Source organism: Perognathus longimembris, chromosome 20 (assembly GCF_023159225.1).
Source record: "Perognathus longimembris pacificus isolate PPM17 chromosome 20, ASM2315922v1, whole genome shotgun sequence".
Classification (NCBI taxonomy): Eukaryota; Metazoa; Chordata; class Mammalia; order Rodentia; family Heteromyidae; genus Perognathus; species Perognathus longimembris.
The window spans coordinates 2,085,725-2,107,016 of record NC_063180.1 but is presented as its reverse complement, the minus strand read 5'-3'; the positions used below and the strand labels follow the sequence as shown (position 1 = coordinate 2,107,016).

The 21,292-nt window shown below is 37.1% G+C and overlaps 1 protein-coding gene across 3 annotated transcripts in view; it reads left to right on the top strand.

Moving 5' to 3' along the window:
* Positions 1 to 20,847, top strand: part of Cntnap5 (contactin associated protein family member 5) — a 936,592-nt gene extending 915,745 nt beyond the window's left edge. For all 3 annotated transcript variants that reach the window (XM_048329504.1, XM_048329503.1, XM_048329502.1), the window contains exons 22-24: positions 11,340 to 11,558; positions 18,060 to 18,131; positions 20,625 to 20,847. In XM_048329504.1, the coding sequence (XP_048185461.1) occupies positions 11,340 to 11,558; positions 18,060 to 18,131; positions 20,625 to 20,821 (488 nt within the window). In that variant the 3' untranslated portion in view covers positions 20,822 to 20,847. The remainder of the gene's footprint in view (positions 1 to 11,339; positions 11,559 to 18,059; positions 18,132 to 20,624) is intronic.
* The last annotated feature ends 445 nt before the right edge of the window (positions 20,848 to 21,292 follow it).

Sequence of the window (21,292 nt, the reverse complement as noted above, 5' to 3'; positions counted from 1 at the left end):
GTTCTGTTTGCATTCCAGTTCTTATTTTAGTGCCATCATTTGTGATTTCCTGGCTGTATTTTCACCTTGTTGACTAATTATACTTTTATTTGTATTTATTATTACTGTACATTTTTTTTCCTGTCCTGGTGCTTTAAATCTGGGAGGAAATGACCTCATAACCTCAGGGATTTCCCACTGTCCCCAGGTGCCCAGTGACTAATGACCAGGCAATCACAAGTCCTGAGCAGTGACTTCTTGGGAGAGCCATGTGCAGTTTTGCATGAAGACAGAACAAACATACTAACATTATTGGTTATAGCAAGTAATCTGAAGATAACTACAGCATATGTTGTAAGGTAAATTATCAGCGAAGCCACATATTAAAGGATCGAATCTTGGAGTCCTTATTTGAATGCTAGTAGACTGCAGGCAGCCAGTTTTACAAAGGCCTGCAGCCTGTGAACATACTTAACACTGTTAGGAAACAGGCCAGAGAGGAATGATAGAATAAAGAGGAAAGGATCTATGTGTAGTTTTACATGGAGAGAAAACAAAGGGAAGGGGCCATTGTACGGTAAATTATGTGGCATGGTATAATGGCACCTGAGCTGATCTGCACCTAAATAGAATCAGGTCAGGGGGCAGGGTCACAGGGAACTCCCAGTCCCAAGCATTGGACTGACAGTTCAATAACCTATAGAGCAAGTGCCCACCCTGCCTCCAGGGATTCAGGCACATTCATGAAGACAAGATGCCAGACCCTGAAATTCACACGTGGCCAAGATGGCACTTGCCAGACCTGACCTCCTTAGTTCAATGTCCCTTTTGCCACACAGAATACAATAATTGCAGTTCCTGTGGACAGGATAATGGAACGTTTGGGGGTCCCTTTTCTGTATCCACCACACTAGGCTAACCCAACTTCAGGCCATCTAGTATAATCAGCTCACCTTTACCTACAAAAACCTGAGGCTTGTAAAGTTCAACCATAGGCTCTATGGTATAGACTAATTTTAGTCAGCTTTTGTATTTAATATATAAGCATCAATGACATATTGGATGAGCACCTGGAGATATGAAGACAAAATGTCCCTTCCCACTCCTGGTCCCTCAGAAAAGGGAGTTAGTGTTCCAGAAAGATCAATTTCTGGGCAGCCAGGCTGATCTATGTATGTCCTCAGTGGTTACTAGTGTCCAGTGTTTACTACCACCTGGGCTTCTGCCATCACTATCTGAAGCTCTGCTTTTCTTCTCAGCAACTAATTCAGGTCATTATCCTAAAACAATTGAAAAGGGCTTGCCTTTAAGGAGTAGGCTATTGTTATGTGTGTGGCTTTTTCCTACCTCAGTTTGTCTAATTTGAAGTAGTTGATTGTCTGAGATTAAAAGACAAGCCATTTTGTAAATCTAGATAAACTCTCTTAGGTGCAGAGTTCTTGGAAAGGATGATACTAGAGTTTCTGAAAGGTTATATATGTTGTTGAGGTTTCTACGATGCATTAGTCAGTGATCTGTATACAAAGGTTATTTTAAATAATGCAAGTTACCAAACAGGCAATTAGCATATGGAAACATTGCCTGCTAGTGTGCTATTAAGTAAAAATAATAGAATCTCAAATGGCAGGTTTTTTTATTTACTAAATTGAGTTGGTTTTTCTTTAGGTCTTTTTTCCCTCTTTTCAGCTCCTTGCATAATATCTACATATATACCTCTTTATTTGTGTGCTCCCCTGTAGGTATACAATTTTACTTAAAGAAGAGCTGTATAAGACCTACTGTGTGTTCGGCTTTTGTTTGGTAACTTCTATTCCCAAGGTTATGTGCTTGTTAATAGGTAATTCCTTGTAAGCAAAATTGTCATAATTTCTTCATGAAAATTATAGGCTATAGTAATGCAGAATAGATGAACCAATAATCACACATAAATATGCAGAAAAATGTAATTATAGTCTAAAGAAAGCAGAAGGAAAAGCAAGTGGATTCAAGTGTAGAGAATTAGAGAGAAGTAAAAACGAGTATCAATTTTTTAGAAAGGTGAAGAGAAAACACCTCTGTAGAAGAAACTCTTAGCCTCAAACTGAAGAAAGAACCTGCATTGGGGGACACGTGAGGAGTCAGCCCATAGGTTCTGACTTGTAAAATGTGTGAGGTAGACGTGGTGACATGTGGCAACAAATCTTGCCTGGTCACTGGGGTTCCATATAAACTTCTCATGCATCATTGTTCCCAAAGTGCTAGAATAATAAAAAGAACTATTATGCATGCCCAGCATAGCTGATAGAAACATTAGTTGTCTTGGAGAAAGAATTTGGCCTCTATCATCAAAGAAATTCTTGATAATATGTCATTAGTATGAGTACAAAAGTAAAGAAACATTTTAATGTCAGGAATCTAAATCCTGAGATATTGCTGTGAACTGGGATGCAATACACTTGATATTCAAAATATTTATACTTTCATTCATTAATTTCCTTTACTGATGTTAACTACTAATATATAATATGTTAGGCACTGTGTTGTAGTGGCCATGGATGAAGTTCTGAGAATGAAGAACTTTCTGGAAGCAAGAAGAGGAGGGCACACAATATCACAGAGTGAAATCACTGTAATACCATGGGCAAGTGCCTTGGGAACATGAAAGTCATTAAGTCTATGCTACACCTACACACCTCTACAGAGTCATCTCTTGCCTCCTTTAACAGAGTTAACTTGATTTTTACTTGGCTTACACGTGATGCATTTTCTATTATTGTGGCTTGCACAGGCTTTTCTTTGTGCCTGGAACATTATAACCTTATTCAATTCATCATTTCAAGTATTTATTTAAATACATTTGTCAAATGCTATCTTTCCTAAGTCAGTGTTTCTCAACGTTCAAGCCTTCTAAACCATTAGGGTAATGTTTTTAAAATAAATACAAAATTGTGTATATTCTCCTACCAGAACTACTGGTTGAGTAAAAGATCCCAATGAATTCATTTCAATACATTTCCACAGAAATACTTTTGTATCATCAATGTTATCACCTGCCCTAGATTTTGTAAGCTTTCCGATCTGCTCTCACACAGCCACCCTGCTGGCCAACTAATATAAGGTTTATCACTTGAAATATTTTCTGCTCTGTGAAATCATCTTTTTTTTCAAACTTTTATTATCAAACTGATGTACAGAGAGGTTACAGTTTCATACATTAGGCATTGGATACATTTCTTGTCTTGTTTGTTACCTTGTCCCTCATTCCCCCCTTCCTCCTCCCCTTTTCCCTTTCCCCCCATGAGGTGTTCAATTCACTTACACCAAACAGTTTTGCAAGTATTGCTTTTGTAGTTGTCTTTTTTTTTCAAATTTTTATTATCAAACTGATGTACAGAGAGGTTACAGTTTCATACGTTAGGCATTGGATACATTTCTTGTACTGTTTGTTACCTTGTCCCTCATGACCCCCTCCCTCCCCCCCTTTCCCTCCCCCCGCAGGTGTTCAGTTCACTTACAGCAAACAGTTTTGCAAGTATTGCTTTTGTAGTTGTTTGTCTTTTTTTACCCTGTGTCTCTCAAATTTGGTATTCCCTTTGAATTTCCTATTTCCAATACCAGTAAACACGGTTTCCAATATACTCAGATAAGATTACAGAGATAGTGTATATACAACCACAGGAAGGTGATACAAGAACATCATCAATAATAGAAACTACACATACACATAGGACGTTGAAAGTAGTTACAACTGTGATATATCAATTGTTTCCATAACATGGAGTTCATTTAACTTGGCATCATCTTATGTGTTCATAAGGGTATAGCTATTGGGCCTTGTGATGCTCTGCTATGGCTTGCCTAAACCTGTACTAATTATTCCCAATAAGGGAGACCATAGAGTCCATGTTTCTTTGGGTCTTGCTCACTTCACTTAGTATAACATTTTACAAGAAACTTCTCTGATGAGGAAATGAGAATGGCCAAGAGACATATAAAAAAATGCTCTACATCACTGGCCATAAAGGAAATGCAAATCAAAACAACATTGAGATTCCATCTCACCCCAGCAAGAATGTCATATATCAAGAAAACTAATAATAACAACTGTTGGAGGGGATGTGGCCAAAAGTGAACCCTACTTCATTGTTGGTGGGAATGTAAACTGGTTCAGCCACTCTGGCAAGCAGTATGGAGATTCCTCAGAAGGCTCAATGTAGAACTCCTCCATGACCCAGCAGCCCCACTTTTGGGTATCTATCCAAAAGCCCGCAAACAAAATCACAGTAATGCCACCAGCACAACAATGTTCATCGCAGCACAATTTGTCATAGCGAGAATCTGGAACCAACCCAGATGCCCCTCTATAGACGAATGGATCAGGAAAATGTGGTACATATACACAATGGAATTTTATGCCTCTATCAGAAAGAATGACATTGTTCCATTTGTAAGGAAATGGAAGGACTAGTTGTCTTTTTTTTTTTTTACCCTGTGTCTCTCGATTTTGGTATTCCCTTTCAATTTCCTAGTTCTAATACGAGTATCTTTTAAGGTGAACATTCACAGATTTTGGAGCACCAATGTTTATGCTTTATTATCAGTTCATTATCAGTGCTGTATTTTCCCTAGAAGATTAGTAAATATATGTATGATTGCAGAAAAGGAACAGAAGTAATCATGCTGTGTAGGAGCAAATAGGGAGACATATCTTACATTGTGTTTAGGTAAAAGGAAGGAGATAAGACAGTATGGAGAATGGAAGGGGATTGTGTGGGGTTACATAGCTATTTGTTTTCTACCTTAAATGAAGCTAAGAATCTATTCTTTCAGTTTTCAAAGTGATGTACAGAGGGGTTACAGTTTCATATGTAAGGCAGTAAGTATATTTCTTATCAAATTTGTTACATCTTACCACATTTTTCTCCCACCTTTTCACCTCCTCACTTCCCCCCCACCCCATCCCCAGGGTTGTACATTTGGTTTATAGCATATTGTTGTGTAAATATTTCTGTTGTATTGGTTCACTTTTGACCCTTTGTCTTTCATTTTGATGTTCCACTTCCCTTCCCTAGTTCCAATAAATGTATATACAATACACAGGGTACCAAAATCAGTTACAGTGACAACAGGGGTAATACCACAGGGAAGAAAGACAAAATAAAAATGTATAATTTTACATGATATTTTGAACCTAACAGCAACAATGATAAACCATTTTTTCCATAACTTGGAGTTCATTTTGCTTAGCATCATCTTATGTGTTCATACAGGCATAGTTATTGAGCTATTGTGATCTTCTGCTATGACTATCCTAGACATGTACTAATTATTCCCTATGAGGGAAACCATAGAGTCCATGTTTCTTTGGGTCTGGCTCACTTCACTTAGTATGATTTTTTCCAAATCCTTCCATTTCCTTACAAATGGGTCAGTATAATTCTTTCTGATAAAGGCATAGAATATCATTGTATATATGTACCACATTTTCTGGATCCACTCTTCTATTGAGGGACATCTGGGCTGGTGACGTATTTTAGCAATGATAAATTGTGCTGCAATGAACATCATTGTGCTGGTGACTTTAGTGTGGTCTTGCTTGTAATCTTTTGGGTAGATGCCCAAAAGTGGGAAAAACCATTGCAATTGGGATCATTACAAGACCAATTGATGTAAAACAACTGTACAACTCATGGGGGGGGGGGTATAGTGAGGAGGGGGGAGATGGGGGAACAATGAGGGACAAGGTAATAAATTGGATAAAAATGTACTTGCCTTACATATGAAACTGTAACCACTCTGCACTTCACTTTGAAAATAAAGAAGAAAAAGGGAAAAAAGAAGAGAGTCTCACAGACTTTGCTGCCAAGGCCTGGGATGGCTTTGAACCAAGATCCTCAAATCTTACCCCCTTGAGTAGCTAGGCTTACAGGCATGAGAGGCTGGCACCCAGCTTGTTTCTTGTTCTTTCTAACTGAATTTTGCCTGTAATTATTTCACACTCTCTCATTCTAATAGTATATAATATTTACATAGGAAACTGTATAAATGAAATACCACAAAAAGCTTAAAATTTTGTGAATGTGCTTCTATGTACATGAATGTTTTATTTAACTTTCCTCTGTCATGATTAAAGATGTACATGAGCTACCCAGTTCTTACACCTTGGAAACTCCTAATAGTTATTTTTCAGTCTGTCTGGTCCTTCTCTGAAATCCACAGTGAACTCTAGAGAGAAAAACTTTGTCCTTATATACATGACTCATATCTTCCATTAACTTCAGTTCCTCTTATTTAAATTTTATCTTGGTACAAGATTTTACTCTTATAAGACCATGTCATATGGGTCTACATGACTCTCTCTCTCTCTGACACTTTAGGATTCAAATAGTATAAATAAAATTTGGCATATGGAAAATGTCACGTTACATCCTAAATCCATGTTAGGCATTTTCAAGCAAATTTTTGTTGTCTTCTTGTTTTCTTGAAAATGTAAAGCACCTCCCTAAAACCTGCCTATGTAAAATTAGCTTGAATTTGTTCTACGCCTTTCTTTATGTCAAACAAATGCAACTGTAGGAAGTCTTGTGCATTCTGGAGCCAAAATTTGTTTCTGTACTATTTTTTTTTCTGGGCATTGTATATCTTTTAGTATGAATAGAGGAATTCAGCTTTACCTGGGAAACATGAGGGTTTGCACATTAATGGGGAAGGAAAGATTTTTTTAATGCCACAAGAAGTTAATCTTCAGCATATAAACCAATTGATTATTCACTACTTATTAGCTTTACTCAACTTTGAGTTAATAAGAAGTGAAAAATTAGGGAGATCTTCATTCTAAACTGGTTCTTGGGATGTGGAGAGACATTGAATTCAGTCAAAGTGGTGGTGATTTGAAGGAGACATAAAAGAAGCAAAAGATACTACTACTACTACTAGTAGTTGTTGTTGTTGTTGAGAGATGTTGTTCAAAACACACAAAAGTTCAGTGAGATCGAAAGAGGTCATCTGTGCACGATGGTGACTAGTGGGCAGGTGAACTACCTCTTAACCCCAGAAGTCAAGCAGGAAGATTATGAATTTGAGGCCAGTCTGAGCAACATAGTGAGTCTGTGTCTCAAAATGAGAAATTCTAATTGGAAAGTGAAAGAAGAGTAAATGTTCGCACCACACAGTAATTGATAAGTATGTGAGCTAATGTTTGAAGTAGCTTGAGGCAGTCATCATATAATGAATTCACATATAACATTGAACAATGAAAACGAACATCAAAATACGTTTATAGGTACCTAGTGAAGGATTGTACTCCATTAATATATTTATTTCTATCATGATTGAAGTGCCAGGTATCACGCAGTTATATAGATCATAAAACCAAATCTCAGAGGAAGGCAAGCTAGATGCCAGTGGATTACCCCTGTAACCTTAGCTAATCAAGAGGCCAAGATCTGAGCATTAAGGCTCTAAGCCAACTTGGACAATTTTGAAAAATTCTTAGAAGTAACAGGAAAAACGCTAGAAGTGGTGCTGTGACCCAAATGGTAAAGCACCAGCTTTGAGTGATAAACCTAAGGAAGAGCACAATGTTCTGAATTTAAACCCTAGTATCTGCACAAGAATGAAAAAGAGAACAAGGAAAAGAAAATAGAGAGGCAAAAAAGATAAATGGGAGATTGTGATTCCTAAACTCAAATGTGCATAATTGTCTACCTGCACCTTCTCAGCATTGCATGTAGCTCCTACATCAATTCAGGCTCACACTTATAATTCCAGTTACTCAGAATCCAAAGATCTGAGGATTGTGACTCGATGCCAGCCCAGATATCAAAGTCCATGATACCTTTATCTCCTATTAAACACTAAAGTTAAGCCAGAAGTGGAACTGTGGCCCTATTGGTAGAGCACTATCTTTAATAATAATAATAAAAGCTCAGGGACACCATCCAGACTTTGAATTCAAGCCCCAGAACACATACTCTCCCTCTTTCTCCTGCTCCCTCCCTCTCTAGCCCTCCCTCTCTCCCTCCCTCTCTCCCTCTCTCTCCCTCTCCTCCCACTGTCTCTCTTTCTCTCTCTCTCTCTCTCTCTCTCTCTCTCTCTCTCGAGAGAGAGAGAGAGAGAGAGAGAGAGAGAGAGAGAATATGAAAAGAATATGAAAAGAACCAGGAAAATGTTTTGTGATAGTATTTATAGCATACTGATAGGAAGATGTGTATTTCAAACACAACATTTAGAAACATTATAGTTTTTCTTTTCTTTTCTTTTGGTTAAGATGTCTTTGAGTTCTCAAAGTGAATGATGGGGAAAAATCTTGCAACCCTCCATGTCTGGATAGACTTTGATAAGAAAGTTTACCAGAAAATATCAGGAAAAGTCAGATAGAGAACATTCTTCTTTGCCTCAACGGGAGATTTGCATTCCCATTTTGTACACTTCTGAGAATTCACATTTACTGTTAACTTTGTCTCTGAGATTCATGCTCTATTTCAGCACATAAAATATGACCATTGCCTAACTCTTTATGAATCTAATGAAATTATAACATAAAACTGAATTAAATGGATTGGGAAATACATTATGTCTTTAATATAATTCAGAGTTCAATGAATTCTGTGAGACATTCGACCAAAATAACTTACATTTTCCTTAGTTTTGGCAATCTATTTCTTTTACATAATTCATGTCAAATTATTTCACTTTATATTGAAGATTGTTTTTCTGGATGTTGTTTTGCTGTTACTTAGAAAAGGGAAATTTCTCTTTCCATTTATTTAAGACTCTGATACATCACTGGGTATGCAGACTCTTCCTCTTGGAATTTTTTTTTTCATGTCAGGGATCCTGCTAGTCTTCAGTTCCTTTCCAGGAATATTTCAAAGTCCCAATTGTAATTATACAACTTAAATAAATATACTTCTCTAGACAGAGATTTTAATCAACACATTTCTTCCTTTAAGGAGAGAATATCATTTTCTGGCATTTGCCTAAAGATTTCTAAGTGCCTGATCTCTATACAGGGCTAATTCTCATCACAGTCACTATAATGATGTCCTTCAAAGACTTTGAGTGCAGTGTGGGTGCCAAGGAACTCTGGGAAGCAGATCCTCTACTTCTAACTGAACCCTTGAGGCACAGCTGCAATGGAATGTCACTTCTAATTGCTTTTGAAATCCTTTGCGCCAGTTTATAGTGGCCTTCTCTTGTCTCCCAGTGCTTCTGAACACTCTTGATCTCTAATGCTTCTCTTTGAAAACAACTAAGCTGTGGCTGAAATGTACTCTGGCTTTCATTGTGGTAACGTAATTTTGCACTCTACTGCTTTCAGATTTTGAAAACATTATTTTTGTCGTACTGGTATTGATCTCATTTGCCTGGCACTTTTCCAGTGGGACAATGTTTTGACCTCTGATTCTTTTAGGAGATGGAGTCTCACTTACTTTTCTGCCTGGTCTGGGTTCCAACAAAGATATTCTGGATCTTGGATTCTCCAGAAACAAGGATTAGAGGTTTGAGCCACTGGCCCCCAACAACCTGGAACAGTACTACAAAAACATGTGAAAAATATAACATGGGATGCAATGTTCATAACTATAAATTCATAATCCTGATAAGCATGTTTGATCCTTTCCTAGATAAGAAATATGTATCATGGTGTTAGGACACCTCCTGGGGTATTTTGAAGTTGGAAATTTTCTCCACCACAGTGTTCTTTTTCACTTAGGGCACATTGCCACTAGATTTTTTTATTATCATCACCTGGGAAATTTCTCCGGAATGGAGAGATGATCTGTGAAAGTATCTTAAGCACAGAGTTACAGGCAGAAAACTGTCCACCATGATGCCATGCTTCAATTCCCAGAACTAATCTTTTGCCCAGGCTAGCGTCAATCCAAGATTGTATCACTTTCTGCCAGCAGAGTAGCTGGGATTACAAGCATAAGACACTGTGGCCAGCCTATATATCTGTGTTTTAAGACTCTAAATATATTAAGTTTGTTCTAAATTATTACAGTGACCATGTAAATAAACTACACATAATTACTGTCCTCTCACATAAAGATAAAGAGGATAAGTTGTTGAAATGTATTATGCATGGGTGTCAAAGAGGAAGAATAAGATGATGTCATAAATTAGAACAATCAATATTGAGTGCTGTTTCTCATATTTCATACACATTCTCCTAATATCTTTTCCTTAATGTTGAAAACATAATCTATGCTTAGAGATCAGTGATGGTACTCTTACTACGTGTGAATCAAATAAAATTACATTATATACTGGTAGATAGAAAAGTCCCTGCTCTTCTTTCAGAAAATAAAAAAGCTAATCATGATTTAAAATAATGATTTATACCATCTAGTTACATTACAAATTATTACAACTTAAACAAAAATGGTTCCTTATTCATTGCAGTCTTATGTATTTTCATCATAGCAATTTGTTCAGATGACCCCTTTTAAGAGAAAGAAGTGGGATAGTGAGGAATATTACCACAATCTCAAAGAAAATAAGACTTTTAATCTTGTTGTGAATCCCAAATTATTGCCTCTAAAGACTCAGAATTACTTTCAGAATTTGAATGCCATCTTACTAAAATATTATTTTTCCCAATCAGGACCAAGGACAGAAATAAGCGGATGAACATTTTTTATTTGGCTAGTCTGCACTGCTATTTTAAAGCAATGCAGTCATTTCCTTGGGAACCACTGTTCGAATCCTGTTGCCTACCTCTAATCATGTTTGTTTTGATACTTTTTTTTGGCCAGTCCTAGGGCCTAAACTCAGGGCCTGGGCAATGTTCCTGAGAATCTTTGTGTTCTACCACTTGAGCCACAGTGCCATTTCTGGCTTTTTTCTGAGTAGTTTATTGGAGATTAGAGTCTCATGGACTTTCCTACCAGTGCTAGTTTCAAACCCAAAGCCTCAGATCTCATACTCCTAAGTAGCTAGGATTACAGGCATAAACCATCAGCACCTGCCTTGTTCCATTTTTAAGTGAGAAGTTGTAATGAGCCCTAAGAAATTAAACAGGTCACCTGCATCCACTTTTTAAATTGAGAGACAAATGCTCTCAGCTAACTGGAGTATGAAAGACATTTATTGTCCTTTATACAGTTCATAAAGCACATGAATGAAATCTTCAAGGTCTGAAACATTTTTATTTCAAAGCAGAGATGCTCCTAGCAATTTCCTATGAAATGCAGTTGGTGCATCGATGCTTGTTGTAATGGTGAAAATGAGCTAGTACTTGAGCAACTTTATATAAGGAGAGTTTTCCTTATTTTAAGATTAACAGGTAATTTGTGTTATTTTACACAATGCTCCAAGAGAATATATAGCATTTCTTTTTGGGGAAAAAACTTCTCAATGTTTTTATATTGCAGAGAATCTTGGACTGGATTCAGAGATTTCTAAAGCAAATATGCTGGGTTTTGTTGGATGCCTTTCTTCAGTTCAGTACAACCACATAGCACCACTGAAGGCAGCCTTGCGTCATGCCACTATCGCTCCTGTGACTGTACATGGTACCCTGACAGAATCCAGCTGTGGCTCAATGGTGGACTCAGATGCAAATGCAGTGACAACTGTGCACTCTTCCTCAGGTACTGCCCAGATATTTTCCAAGGGAACTTCCCTCACCAGTACTACTTCTAGTGTCTATTCAAAGAATGTTCCACATTAAAAGGTTGGCTCATTATTGTTCAATTTCTTGCCTGACATGATTACATGCAGGTTACAATTTATGATGGGCTATTCTGTGGGTAATTCTTATGTGGGTAATTCTTATATGTGTAATGTAATCTTAATTTTCAAGTAATGATGAATTAGATCTAAATGCATGATAAAAGTTATATCTATTAAATATTATGCACATAGTATATGTATAGTCACTGTTGCTTAAGTAGATTGTGTGCAAAGAATTAAAGTATTTAGTGATCAAGGAAGCAGGAAGCTGGGGTCTGAACTAATACTGTTATTGATAGTATAAAAATGGACAGTAATTTCCAGATTTATTGATGTAAAATTGTACAGTGTGTCATTGCTAATACTTGAAATCCTAACCAGAGAATTATGGTTCCAGTAATCTAATTGGTCAGAAAAATCCATAAGATTCTACTTCCAAAATAACAAGAAAAAACTCAGGGTACTGGTGATGTGTCTCAAGAGATGAAGTGCCAGCTGAGTAAGCAATTCTAGCCAGGTGAAGTTCTGGCATTCAAACAGCTGTACTATCTAAATAAATAAGTAAATAAATATTTATTTAAACGCATGCAATGGTAGTACACAAGTTATACAATATGATGATTTGGTATACATATTTTTAATGATTTTGACATAATAATTGTCAAATCCATCATCTTACTTAGTACCCATTGTTACATTTCTAAGTGTATGTATGTGTTTGGTTAAGTTACTTTATAACCAAAGTTTTCACATCTTATGAGAAAATGTTTATACCCTTTGTCTAACAATACCATGGCTGTTTCAATCACTTTTATACTCTTATTCTGTGAGCCTTGCAATTTTAAACTCCACATATTAGTCCCATTGTACAGTTGTTTCTTTCTGTGTTTGGCTTAATCTAGTTGGTATAATGCCCCCCAGGTTCATCCATGATGATGCAAATTGTGTAATCAATGTTTTTAGGCTGAATAATATTCTATTATATAAATGAACATTCACATATATATATAAATATTGTGCTATATAGAGATACATATATTTATAATAACAATTTTTCTATGCACTCATCCATTGATAGAAAATGAAGTTGTTTTCTTGTCTTGGCTATTAGGAGTAATATTGAAATGATTATTATTATGCCAGTAGCTGGGTATATGATATTTCTTGGCTTTCCATTATATTGCAAAGGTACAGTTATCAATATTGTATAACACTGGGCTAAAAACAGACATGTAGTAAAATGTAACAGAACAGAAGAAAAGAGAACCCAGAATTAAGTTTATGAATAGATGTATACATGTGTGTCTACACATACATACACACACATATGTATAGTCAACTAATATTTGGCAAGTATTACCAGAACACATAAAGGGAAAAAGACAGTTTCTTTAATAAATGATGCTAGAAAAACTAGATAACCATAAATAAAAGAATGAAATTGAATCCTGGTTTTATACCATATAATATTCACTAGAAAATAGAGAGTATAACATTTAATATAAGGGGTAAAACTTCAAGAAGTAAGCCTAGGGTAAAAATCCATTTTGTGGTCTTGAAAACAATACTTAGGTTTGACACAACACCAAAATTTTCAAAAATCAACAGCAAAATATAAATGAGAGACACTCTTGCCCAACTGAAAATGCATCTGTAGATAAAAGAGATAATAAGAATATATACAAACTATGTTATCTATTGAGTGATCAATGTTATCTGTTGATTAATTCAATAGATAAGAAATATTCAACTCAAGCAAAAAATGAAATTACCTGATTAAAATTTTGCAAAATGTCAAAACAGTCATTTTGTTCCAAACAAAACATACATGTTTCCAACAGGGATATGAAACAGTATCTAACATCATTCTTCATAAGATAAATTAATATAAATTGTAAAGTAGTATTTCCTAAGACAGGATAGCTTTTACTAAAATGGTAAGAAATAAAAAGTATTAGAAGCTGATGCTGCTGGCTCATGCCTGTATTCCTAGTTATTCAGCAACTTACAATCTAAGGATCACAGTTTGAAGCCAGCCAGGTCCATAAGACTCATCTCCAATGAACCACCAAAAAGCTGCAAATGGATCTGTAGTTCAAGTGGTAGAATGCTAATATTGAGTGAAAAAGCTCAGAGACAGAGCCCAGAGTTCAATCCCCAAAACCAGCAAAAGAAAAAAAAAAGTATTAGGGAAGTTGTGCCGAAAAAGACCTCATGAACATTGAGGAGGAGAAGGATGCAAATTGGTATAGACTTTATGGAAAATTGTGCAGAAATGTTTCAAAATAAATTTAAGAAATCTGGGAGCTGGTGGATCACACTTGTAATTCTAGATACTCAGGAGACTAAGAGCAGAGGATTGTAGTTCTAAGCCACATCTGAGAGGTACTTATCTCCAATCAGCCATCAAAAGCCAGAAATGGAGGTATAATTCAAGTGGTAAAACTTCAGCTTAGAGTGACAAAGTTAAGAGAGCATGAGTCACTGAGTTCAAGCTCCAATAACAACACATGTGTACACACAGAAATTAAAATTTTATTCCTACTTATGAGTGTATATATCCATAGAAAATTAAATGAACATTATTAACAATAGAGGACAAGGGTGAACAAATGCAACCACAATACTCACAAGACAATATGTTGGAAATGAACTGTACAAGTTGGGGGGGGGGGCTTGGGGATGAGGGAAAGTGGGAGGAAAATGAGGGAGGAGTAACAAGTTTGACAAGAATTGTACTCACTAGCTCTGTAACTGTAACCCCTCTATATATCACCTTGATAATAAGATTAAATTTAAAAGATCAGGGCTGGGTGGGCTGGGAATATTGTCTAATTGCAAGAGTGCTTGCTTCCTATACATGAAGCCCTGGGTTGGAATCCTCAGCACCACATATATAGAAAAGCCCAGAGGTGGCACTGTGGCTCAAGTTCAGAGTAGCTAGCCTTGAGCAAAAAGAAGCCAGGGTTCAAGCCCTGAGTCCTGGCTCCAGGAATGGCAAAAAAAAAAAAAAAAAAAAAAAAAATCAGGGCTGGGATGTAGCTCAATGGCAAAGTGCTTGCCTAGCAAGAGCAAGTGCAATGTCCTGGGTTCCATCTCCAGTACCAAAAAAGAAAAGGCAAAAAAAAAAAAAAATCATACCACATCACTATCCACTATACTAGGTATCTTGTAATATATGTGGAGATAGTTGAGGAAGATACGAGGAGGTGATATTTGAAAGATTCTTAATTATTTACACTTTTCAGAAACGGAGATACTATCAAGATTCAAAATGAGGAAGCACCGGGATTTCTCAAGAAGCAGAAAGATTGAACCCAAAGTATGGCTTAGAAACCTATGTTGGTTCCATGGAAAGAATCAGTAAGGAAAGAAGAGGAATCCTGGGTTGGGAATATGGCCTAGTGGCTTGCCTCGTATACATGAAGCCCTGGGTTCGATTCCCCAGCACCACATATATTGAAAAGGTCAGAAGTGGTGCTGTGGCTCAAGTAGCAGAGTGCTAGCCTTGAGCAAGAAAAAAGCTAGGGACAGTGCTCAGGCCCTGAGTCCAAGCCCAAGTACTGGCAAAACAAAAAGGAAGAGGAATCTTCAGCAACTTTATGATGGGAAATCTGTGGTATTTGGGCCATGTCTGAGTAGAGTCTCTTGTCCTATATGAAATTGTATGTTGTTTCAGAGTGGGGAAAATAATGGCCTGGCAGTGGCAGGAGTGATTACACAAGATGGTTGGAATGTGCAGTTTGATTAGATGTGTGTTTGTGTGTGTGTGTGTGTGTGTGTGTGTGTGTGTGTGTGTGTAATGTAATGTTATATGTAGGTGGACAATCAGGTAACAGATAAAAGGAAAAATAAGTCAGAAATATAGATGATCATTAGATGCATAGGTGATGATGAGTAATAAATGATATGTAGATAGTAGGAGGTGATAAATGATATGTAGTTAGTAGATGGATAGAGATAGATAGATAGATAGATAGATAGATAGATAGATAGATAGATGATAGGTGATAGAAATGGATACATGTAATTAAGTAAAATCATTCATTTTGGGAGAGATGGAGAGTGAAAATTGAAATAAGCCTCTAAATTTGTCAGACAATTTATGCAACCTGGAAAAAGAAGGTATCCTCTTCAAATAAATACATCACTGTCCTGAGGGGTTTTATTATTAAAGGTGTTCATCAGCACAGATATTACTGCAGTGTATATGTTTTATTTTCATTTTTGATAATCATGTTATGAAAGCCATCAGCTTATCAGATCTAAAGTGTTTTATTTGTAAATTTAGTAAGCACTATGGAGTTAGAATTAATAAACTAAATTAATATGTATCAATATATCAACATCAAAATATGCCAGATACAGAGAAATCTGGGATATAGTCAAGGATACATTGGTTTATAATATTAAAAAGTAGTGCAAGAACTCAATAAAGGGAAAAGAAATATAATTTGGACTAAGAAGAACACCATATTCTGAATCCTGGTGAATATTAACATTAGAATATGGATGAGGAAGCAGCAGAATTTCCAGGAAGTAGAGTTGAGTTGGTGATTTGTAAGGCATGAAGCTACTGAAGACAGAAGAGAGATAACTAAAAAGATTAGTTACTGTTCCTCTATCCCTCCCTTTTTATTGCCCTCCTTTCTTTTCATGCCTTTGGCCCCATTCTTGCCTCCCTCCCTCTTCTCTGCTCTTCTGGTTTGTCCTTTTTACCTTCTTTTTTGACTGCCTCTTCTCTTTGTCTCTCTCATACACATTGCCATCACTCCCTTGTTGTCAGTTGTACCTACATATATGCATGCATGTGTAATATTGAATATACAATGACTATTGCCAGCATTGTCAACCTCCATAGCCTGTTTTTGTTTTTTTTTTAAATCAGATCCACTCCATAAATGCCATCAACCCAGAACACCTACCTCATTCGGGTGCCTCCCTCCTTACCTTCCATATCCTTTCCATTTATCTTTATCTTTTCTCTTTGTTTTCTCAATTTACTTGCTCTCAGATCAAATTTCATACATCTCAGGAGAAGAACTGAATACAGAATGACCCACTACACTTAATTCACTCTTTTCTACAATAATTAATTCCTAAACATTTTTTCTGCTTGTCGTTACAAATAGTAAGTGCTGTAGTATATGCAGTGTACATGAATAATTGAGTTTTTCTTTAGAATCTTCAAGTCCTCCTCATGAGCCTACCATGTGTGAGTACACATGCATATGGAATATGATAAGTATAACTGTAGTAACAAGACAATGCACATTGTGTCGGGCACTATTTTAAGAACATACATTAATTTATGTAATTCTGATAAAAAAAAAACTCATGGAGAGACTATTACTTTTCTTATTGATCTGTTCATTACCTACCTATCTAACCATTGCTGATAAGAAAATTTAAGCAACCCATGGACCTGCTGATCTCATCAAACATTACATTATAGATTGCCTAATGGGCTATTGATTATGATCAGAGAAAGGGGATTGAATTACACTGCTTCCCACTCATCACTGATGCTGGTGGATATCTGGCTGTAGTGAGGCATGATAGGAGACTGAAGGCCATTTTCAATCTCTTTCTATTATGCCTCACTATAGCCAGATAACCTTGGTGTGAGTTCTCACTGGGTCATGAATAAGCTATCAGCCTTAAAGAGCCAGTTACTTAATGTCTCCACACTGGTTTCTTTATCTATAAAAATAGAAAAAAATTGTTGTCATTTACTGATGGTTAAATATATCAGTATGTTTATTAAATCAGTAATAATCATCAGTTCCTAAAGGTTTCATAGGCATTGTTCACATGCATATAAGTATCACCATCCGACAAATTGCTTAATCATAGATCCTATGATGTCACCAGATCCTCACATGAAAAGCAAGGATGGACACTTGAGTCTGTAGTGCCTTTGGTGTGTTTTGTTTGTTGATCCATATATATGAAGACAAATATGTACTTCAGTTGCTCTCTTGGTAGAGACTAATCCTGGGTCTATTATTTCTCCTGAACTTTTGTGCTTTCCCCTTTATGGAGTCCAAATTCTCTCATAGTTGAAGGAACCTTGCAGCAGAGAGGCCTGTGTGCTCAGGGTAAGAAGCCTTTGCTGTAAACAGGACTGTCCAGCAAAGCAGAGGAGGCCCTCTAGGGAAAGCACAGTCATGTTGGCCGTGTTCAGGTAGCTAGCTCAAAGCTTTATCCCACTACTTCACTTATAAGCTAGCAGTTCTCCTAACTGCATGTGTATAAACAGACCATTTCAGTTCTTCTTTTGTATGGTTCCTTCTGAATTGCCAATTCAGGAACACTTAAGTTCCTGAGAGTACATGGTATAATCTGCAGGTGTATTGCATGCTCTCTTCCAGAGTTTTGTGTGCAGAGTGACTTTGCATGTCTTTTACTCTTTTTAGATCCCTTTGAGAAGACAGATGAGCGGGAACCTCTCACCAATGCAGTTAGAAGTGACTCAGCAGTCATTGGAGGTAAATCACAGAAAAGATACAGAAGATCTTCTACTTTGAAAAATACGATCCCAAACCTTCCTTATATATGACCATTCAGTACTAAGAACCACACATTTTGTGGCCTTCAGTGAACCTTCTCATGAATTATTATACCTGCTTCCTGACCAAAGGCACCCTCTCCCCCAAGCTCCAGTAGCTCTGTGAATTCAGCCTGCCTCTGATTCATCAGGCAGCTAAGCACTGAGTCAACAGCTGGAGCATTTACTTACAGACAGGCAGCCTGCATCCTGTTAATCTCATACAGTTGTCACTTTTTCCAGAGCTTGAACAAAGCAGCTCAATAAAACTACATATGGGGAAGAAGCCACATTTGGGTAGACAGATGGGTGAAGCAACAATCCTGGCACGTTTTCTCTACTGAGTGATTTGAGTTAGATATAATGAACAGGGTGAAGTCCACAGGAATGTAATTTCTAAGGCAGCTTTCAATATGGTTACAGATACAGATCTTGTCTGTTCTCCAGTGAGCTCAACTCCTGCCTCCCTCCCTTGTGTTTCTATTTCTCACTGACGGGTGGCCTCACTACTTTTTAATCCTGCCTCCGCTTGCCTGCTGCCTGTAATAGTGGTTTTGTTTTTTGTTTCACCTGGGTCTTGTAATGCAGAATGGCTCCCAAACCTTGTATAAGGGAAGATGCCAAGGGGAGGAAATTTATTTGCACTTGAGAACCATAACCCTACTGGTGCCCCATCTCTATGTTCTGAAAGCTGGAAGGAACTCATCCAGCCAATGGAGTTCTCTTTTTAAAAGTCAGGGAATCCATTTGTTTACTTTTTATTTAATGAAACCCAACTATGGGACAGGACCTGTGCTACATGTACAGGATGAAAGATACAGCCATTTCCCTCCTAGAACTCAAAGCCTGTCTTGGGAGGAGATGAACAAATAGGCAGCAATGGAAGCAGTGAGGGCCATTCCAAGGAAGGAGGTAGGAAGGACAATGGGAGCCAGAGGTACATCTTAACTACAGTGTGATTTCAGAACAGGAGAGCCACCACCTTTCCTTTGTGACATACTTAAAATATCTTAGCTGAACTTCTGCTCCAGTGAAGAGGGTTGAACTTGATTTTAGGTGGTAAAAAGAAATATCAGAAAGAATTTTATGCCAGCTTCTCATCCTGTAATTTTTCATTTGACAAATGGAGAAAATGTTTGTTACTTTTCACCATTCATTTGTAAGTTCTTATTTCTCTCTGAAACTTGAAAAGTTCTCTCAGCCCCATAGAAAACTTCCTGGGGGCTTTCATGGCCCCAACTCTGGCCAATCTATGCACAGGAGGAATAGAATACAGGTTCTTCTTCAGTGTTTTTTAGCAGAAATCTATGGAGGGCACCACTACTACCTTTCTTTAGTCTTATTCTGCCTTGTTCAAAAATAGTTGGAAAACATGTGACATACAATTTAGAAGTATATGAAAACTGCACGAAATTCTTCTTACAGTTCTAGCACTGCAAAAATTAGATGGATGGCATGCCATCAATACATTTAACTCTCCAATGTCCATGTTCATGTAATTCAAAATATCCAACCAGAAGTTTCTAAAACAGAAACTTTTATCAGTAGTAGAGAAACAAAACACTAAAGTGTATCATTTATCAGGAATAATATAATATTAAATAACAAAAATACATTCAAATGCTTTAATGCCAGAAATGTGTGCAGTTAACTATAGATACAGTCTCTCTCTACCATATTTTCCTCACACCACATTTTGGTTGATAGTGGCTTTCATGCTGCCAGCTTTCCTGGAAATGGTTGGGATAAGTCTATAGGGTTGACAAGGTCAACCTGCAAAATAGATTCTGTAAAGCCACTCACAATTACAGTAAGGGAGAAGGTATGAGTAATAGCTAAAAAGTTCGATCTCTGTCAGCTTAGAATTCCTTAAAGAGAAATAGTCCCAGATTTGAGTTAACTTGTGTCTAGAGAAATGTAGAGTATCATTGTATGATTTCCTAAGTTATAGGTAGACATTGTGTTGTTAATGTTTCTTTTGTTTAAAGAAAAACATACATACAATATCAAATAAATTTCCATCAAGAGGGCACTACTAGTATGTGAGCTATTTCCTAGGTTGTAATTACATGTGAGATAATGACATATAGGTGATTCTTACATTTCTGTCAAAGTAAACATAGGAAAGTACTTTCTAAAATATTTTTTGCTCCTCTAGTTCCACATTCATGAGATTCTTAGGTGACTCAATAAAATTGTCTATGATTTAGATAGCTTTCTTGCCCACTCATCTGAGACAGAAGTTTTTGTAGTAGGGGAAGGCAGCAGGCTTTGTAGCACGTCTTTATGGGTAGCTGGCAAGGTTTTCTATGTGTGTTTCTTTTGTGGTATGGTTTAGTTTTCCCCAAAGTGCTTTCTGTCTAGACTTGAATGGTGTCTTCAGAGTAATGATCTGTGACAATTTTCTCCTTTTTTACTTTTTCCCTGCCTACAGGTGTCATTGCTGTAGTGATATTCATCACCTTCTGCATCATAGGCATCATGACCCGTTTCCTTTACCAACAGAAGCAGACCCACCGCACCAAGCAGATGAAGGAGAAGGAATATCCAGATAACTTAGACAGTTCCTTTAGAAATGATATTGACTTGCAAAACACAGTGACCGAGTGTAAACGAGAATATTTCATATGAAATGCCACAGGGTCACCTGAGGTTCCTTTTTTGTTTTGTTTTGTTTAGGTGTGGTTTGCTGTTAACTTTTTATTCTCCTTCTCTTCTCCCTACTGTCTTTTCATTTGTGTCATTTGCTTTATCTTCACTGTTGGCCATTTCCTTTTTGGAATGTATCTTCACTCCCCACAGCACCCATCCCCTGACCCAGCACAGGAGACCAGGCAGCTAAAATACTGCCTTTCATCACTGAAACACACATCATGGTGAAACTGGCCACTTGAGACATTGATTTCACTAAGCTAGACAAGGAAGCGACACATGTGCATATTCACTTTTGTGTTCCAGTTCTCAAATGCTCTCTTTGGTTTGGTAGGCAGTCTTTCAAGCTTACTTTGAACGTGACCTTTGGTCAAGTGTAGGCAATAAAAAGTCATCCCTGAAATCCTGATCCATCTCAAGTCCATTTCTGTCAGGGAACTTAAGGCAGAG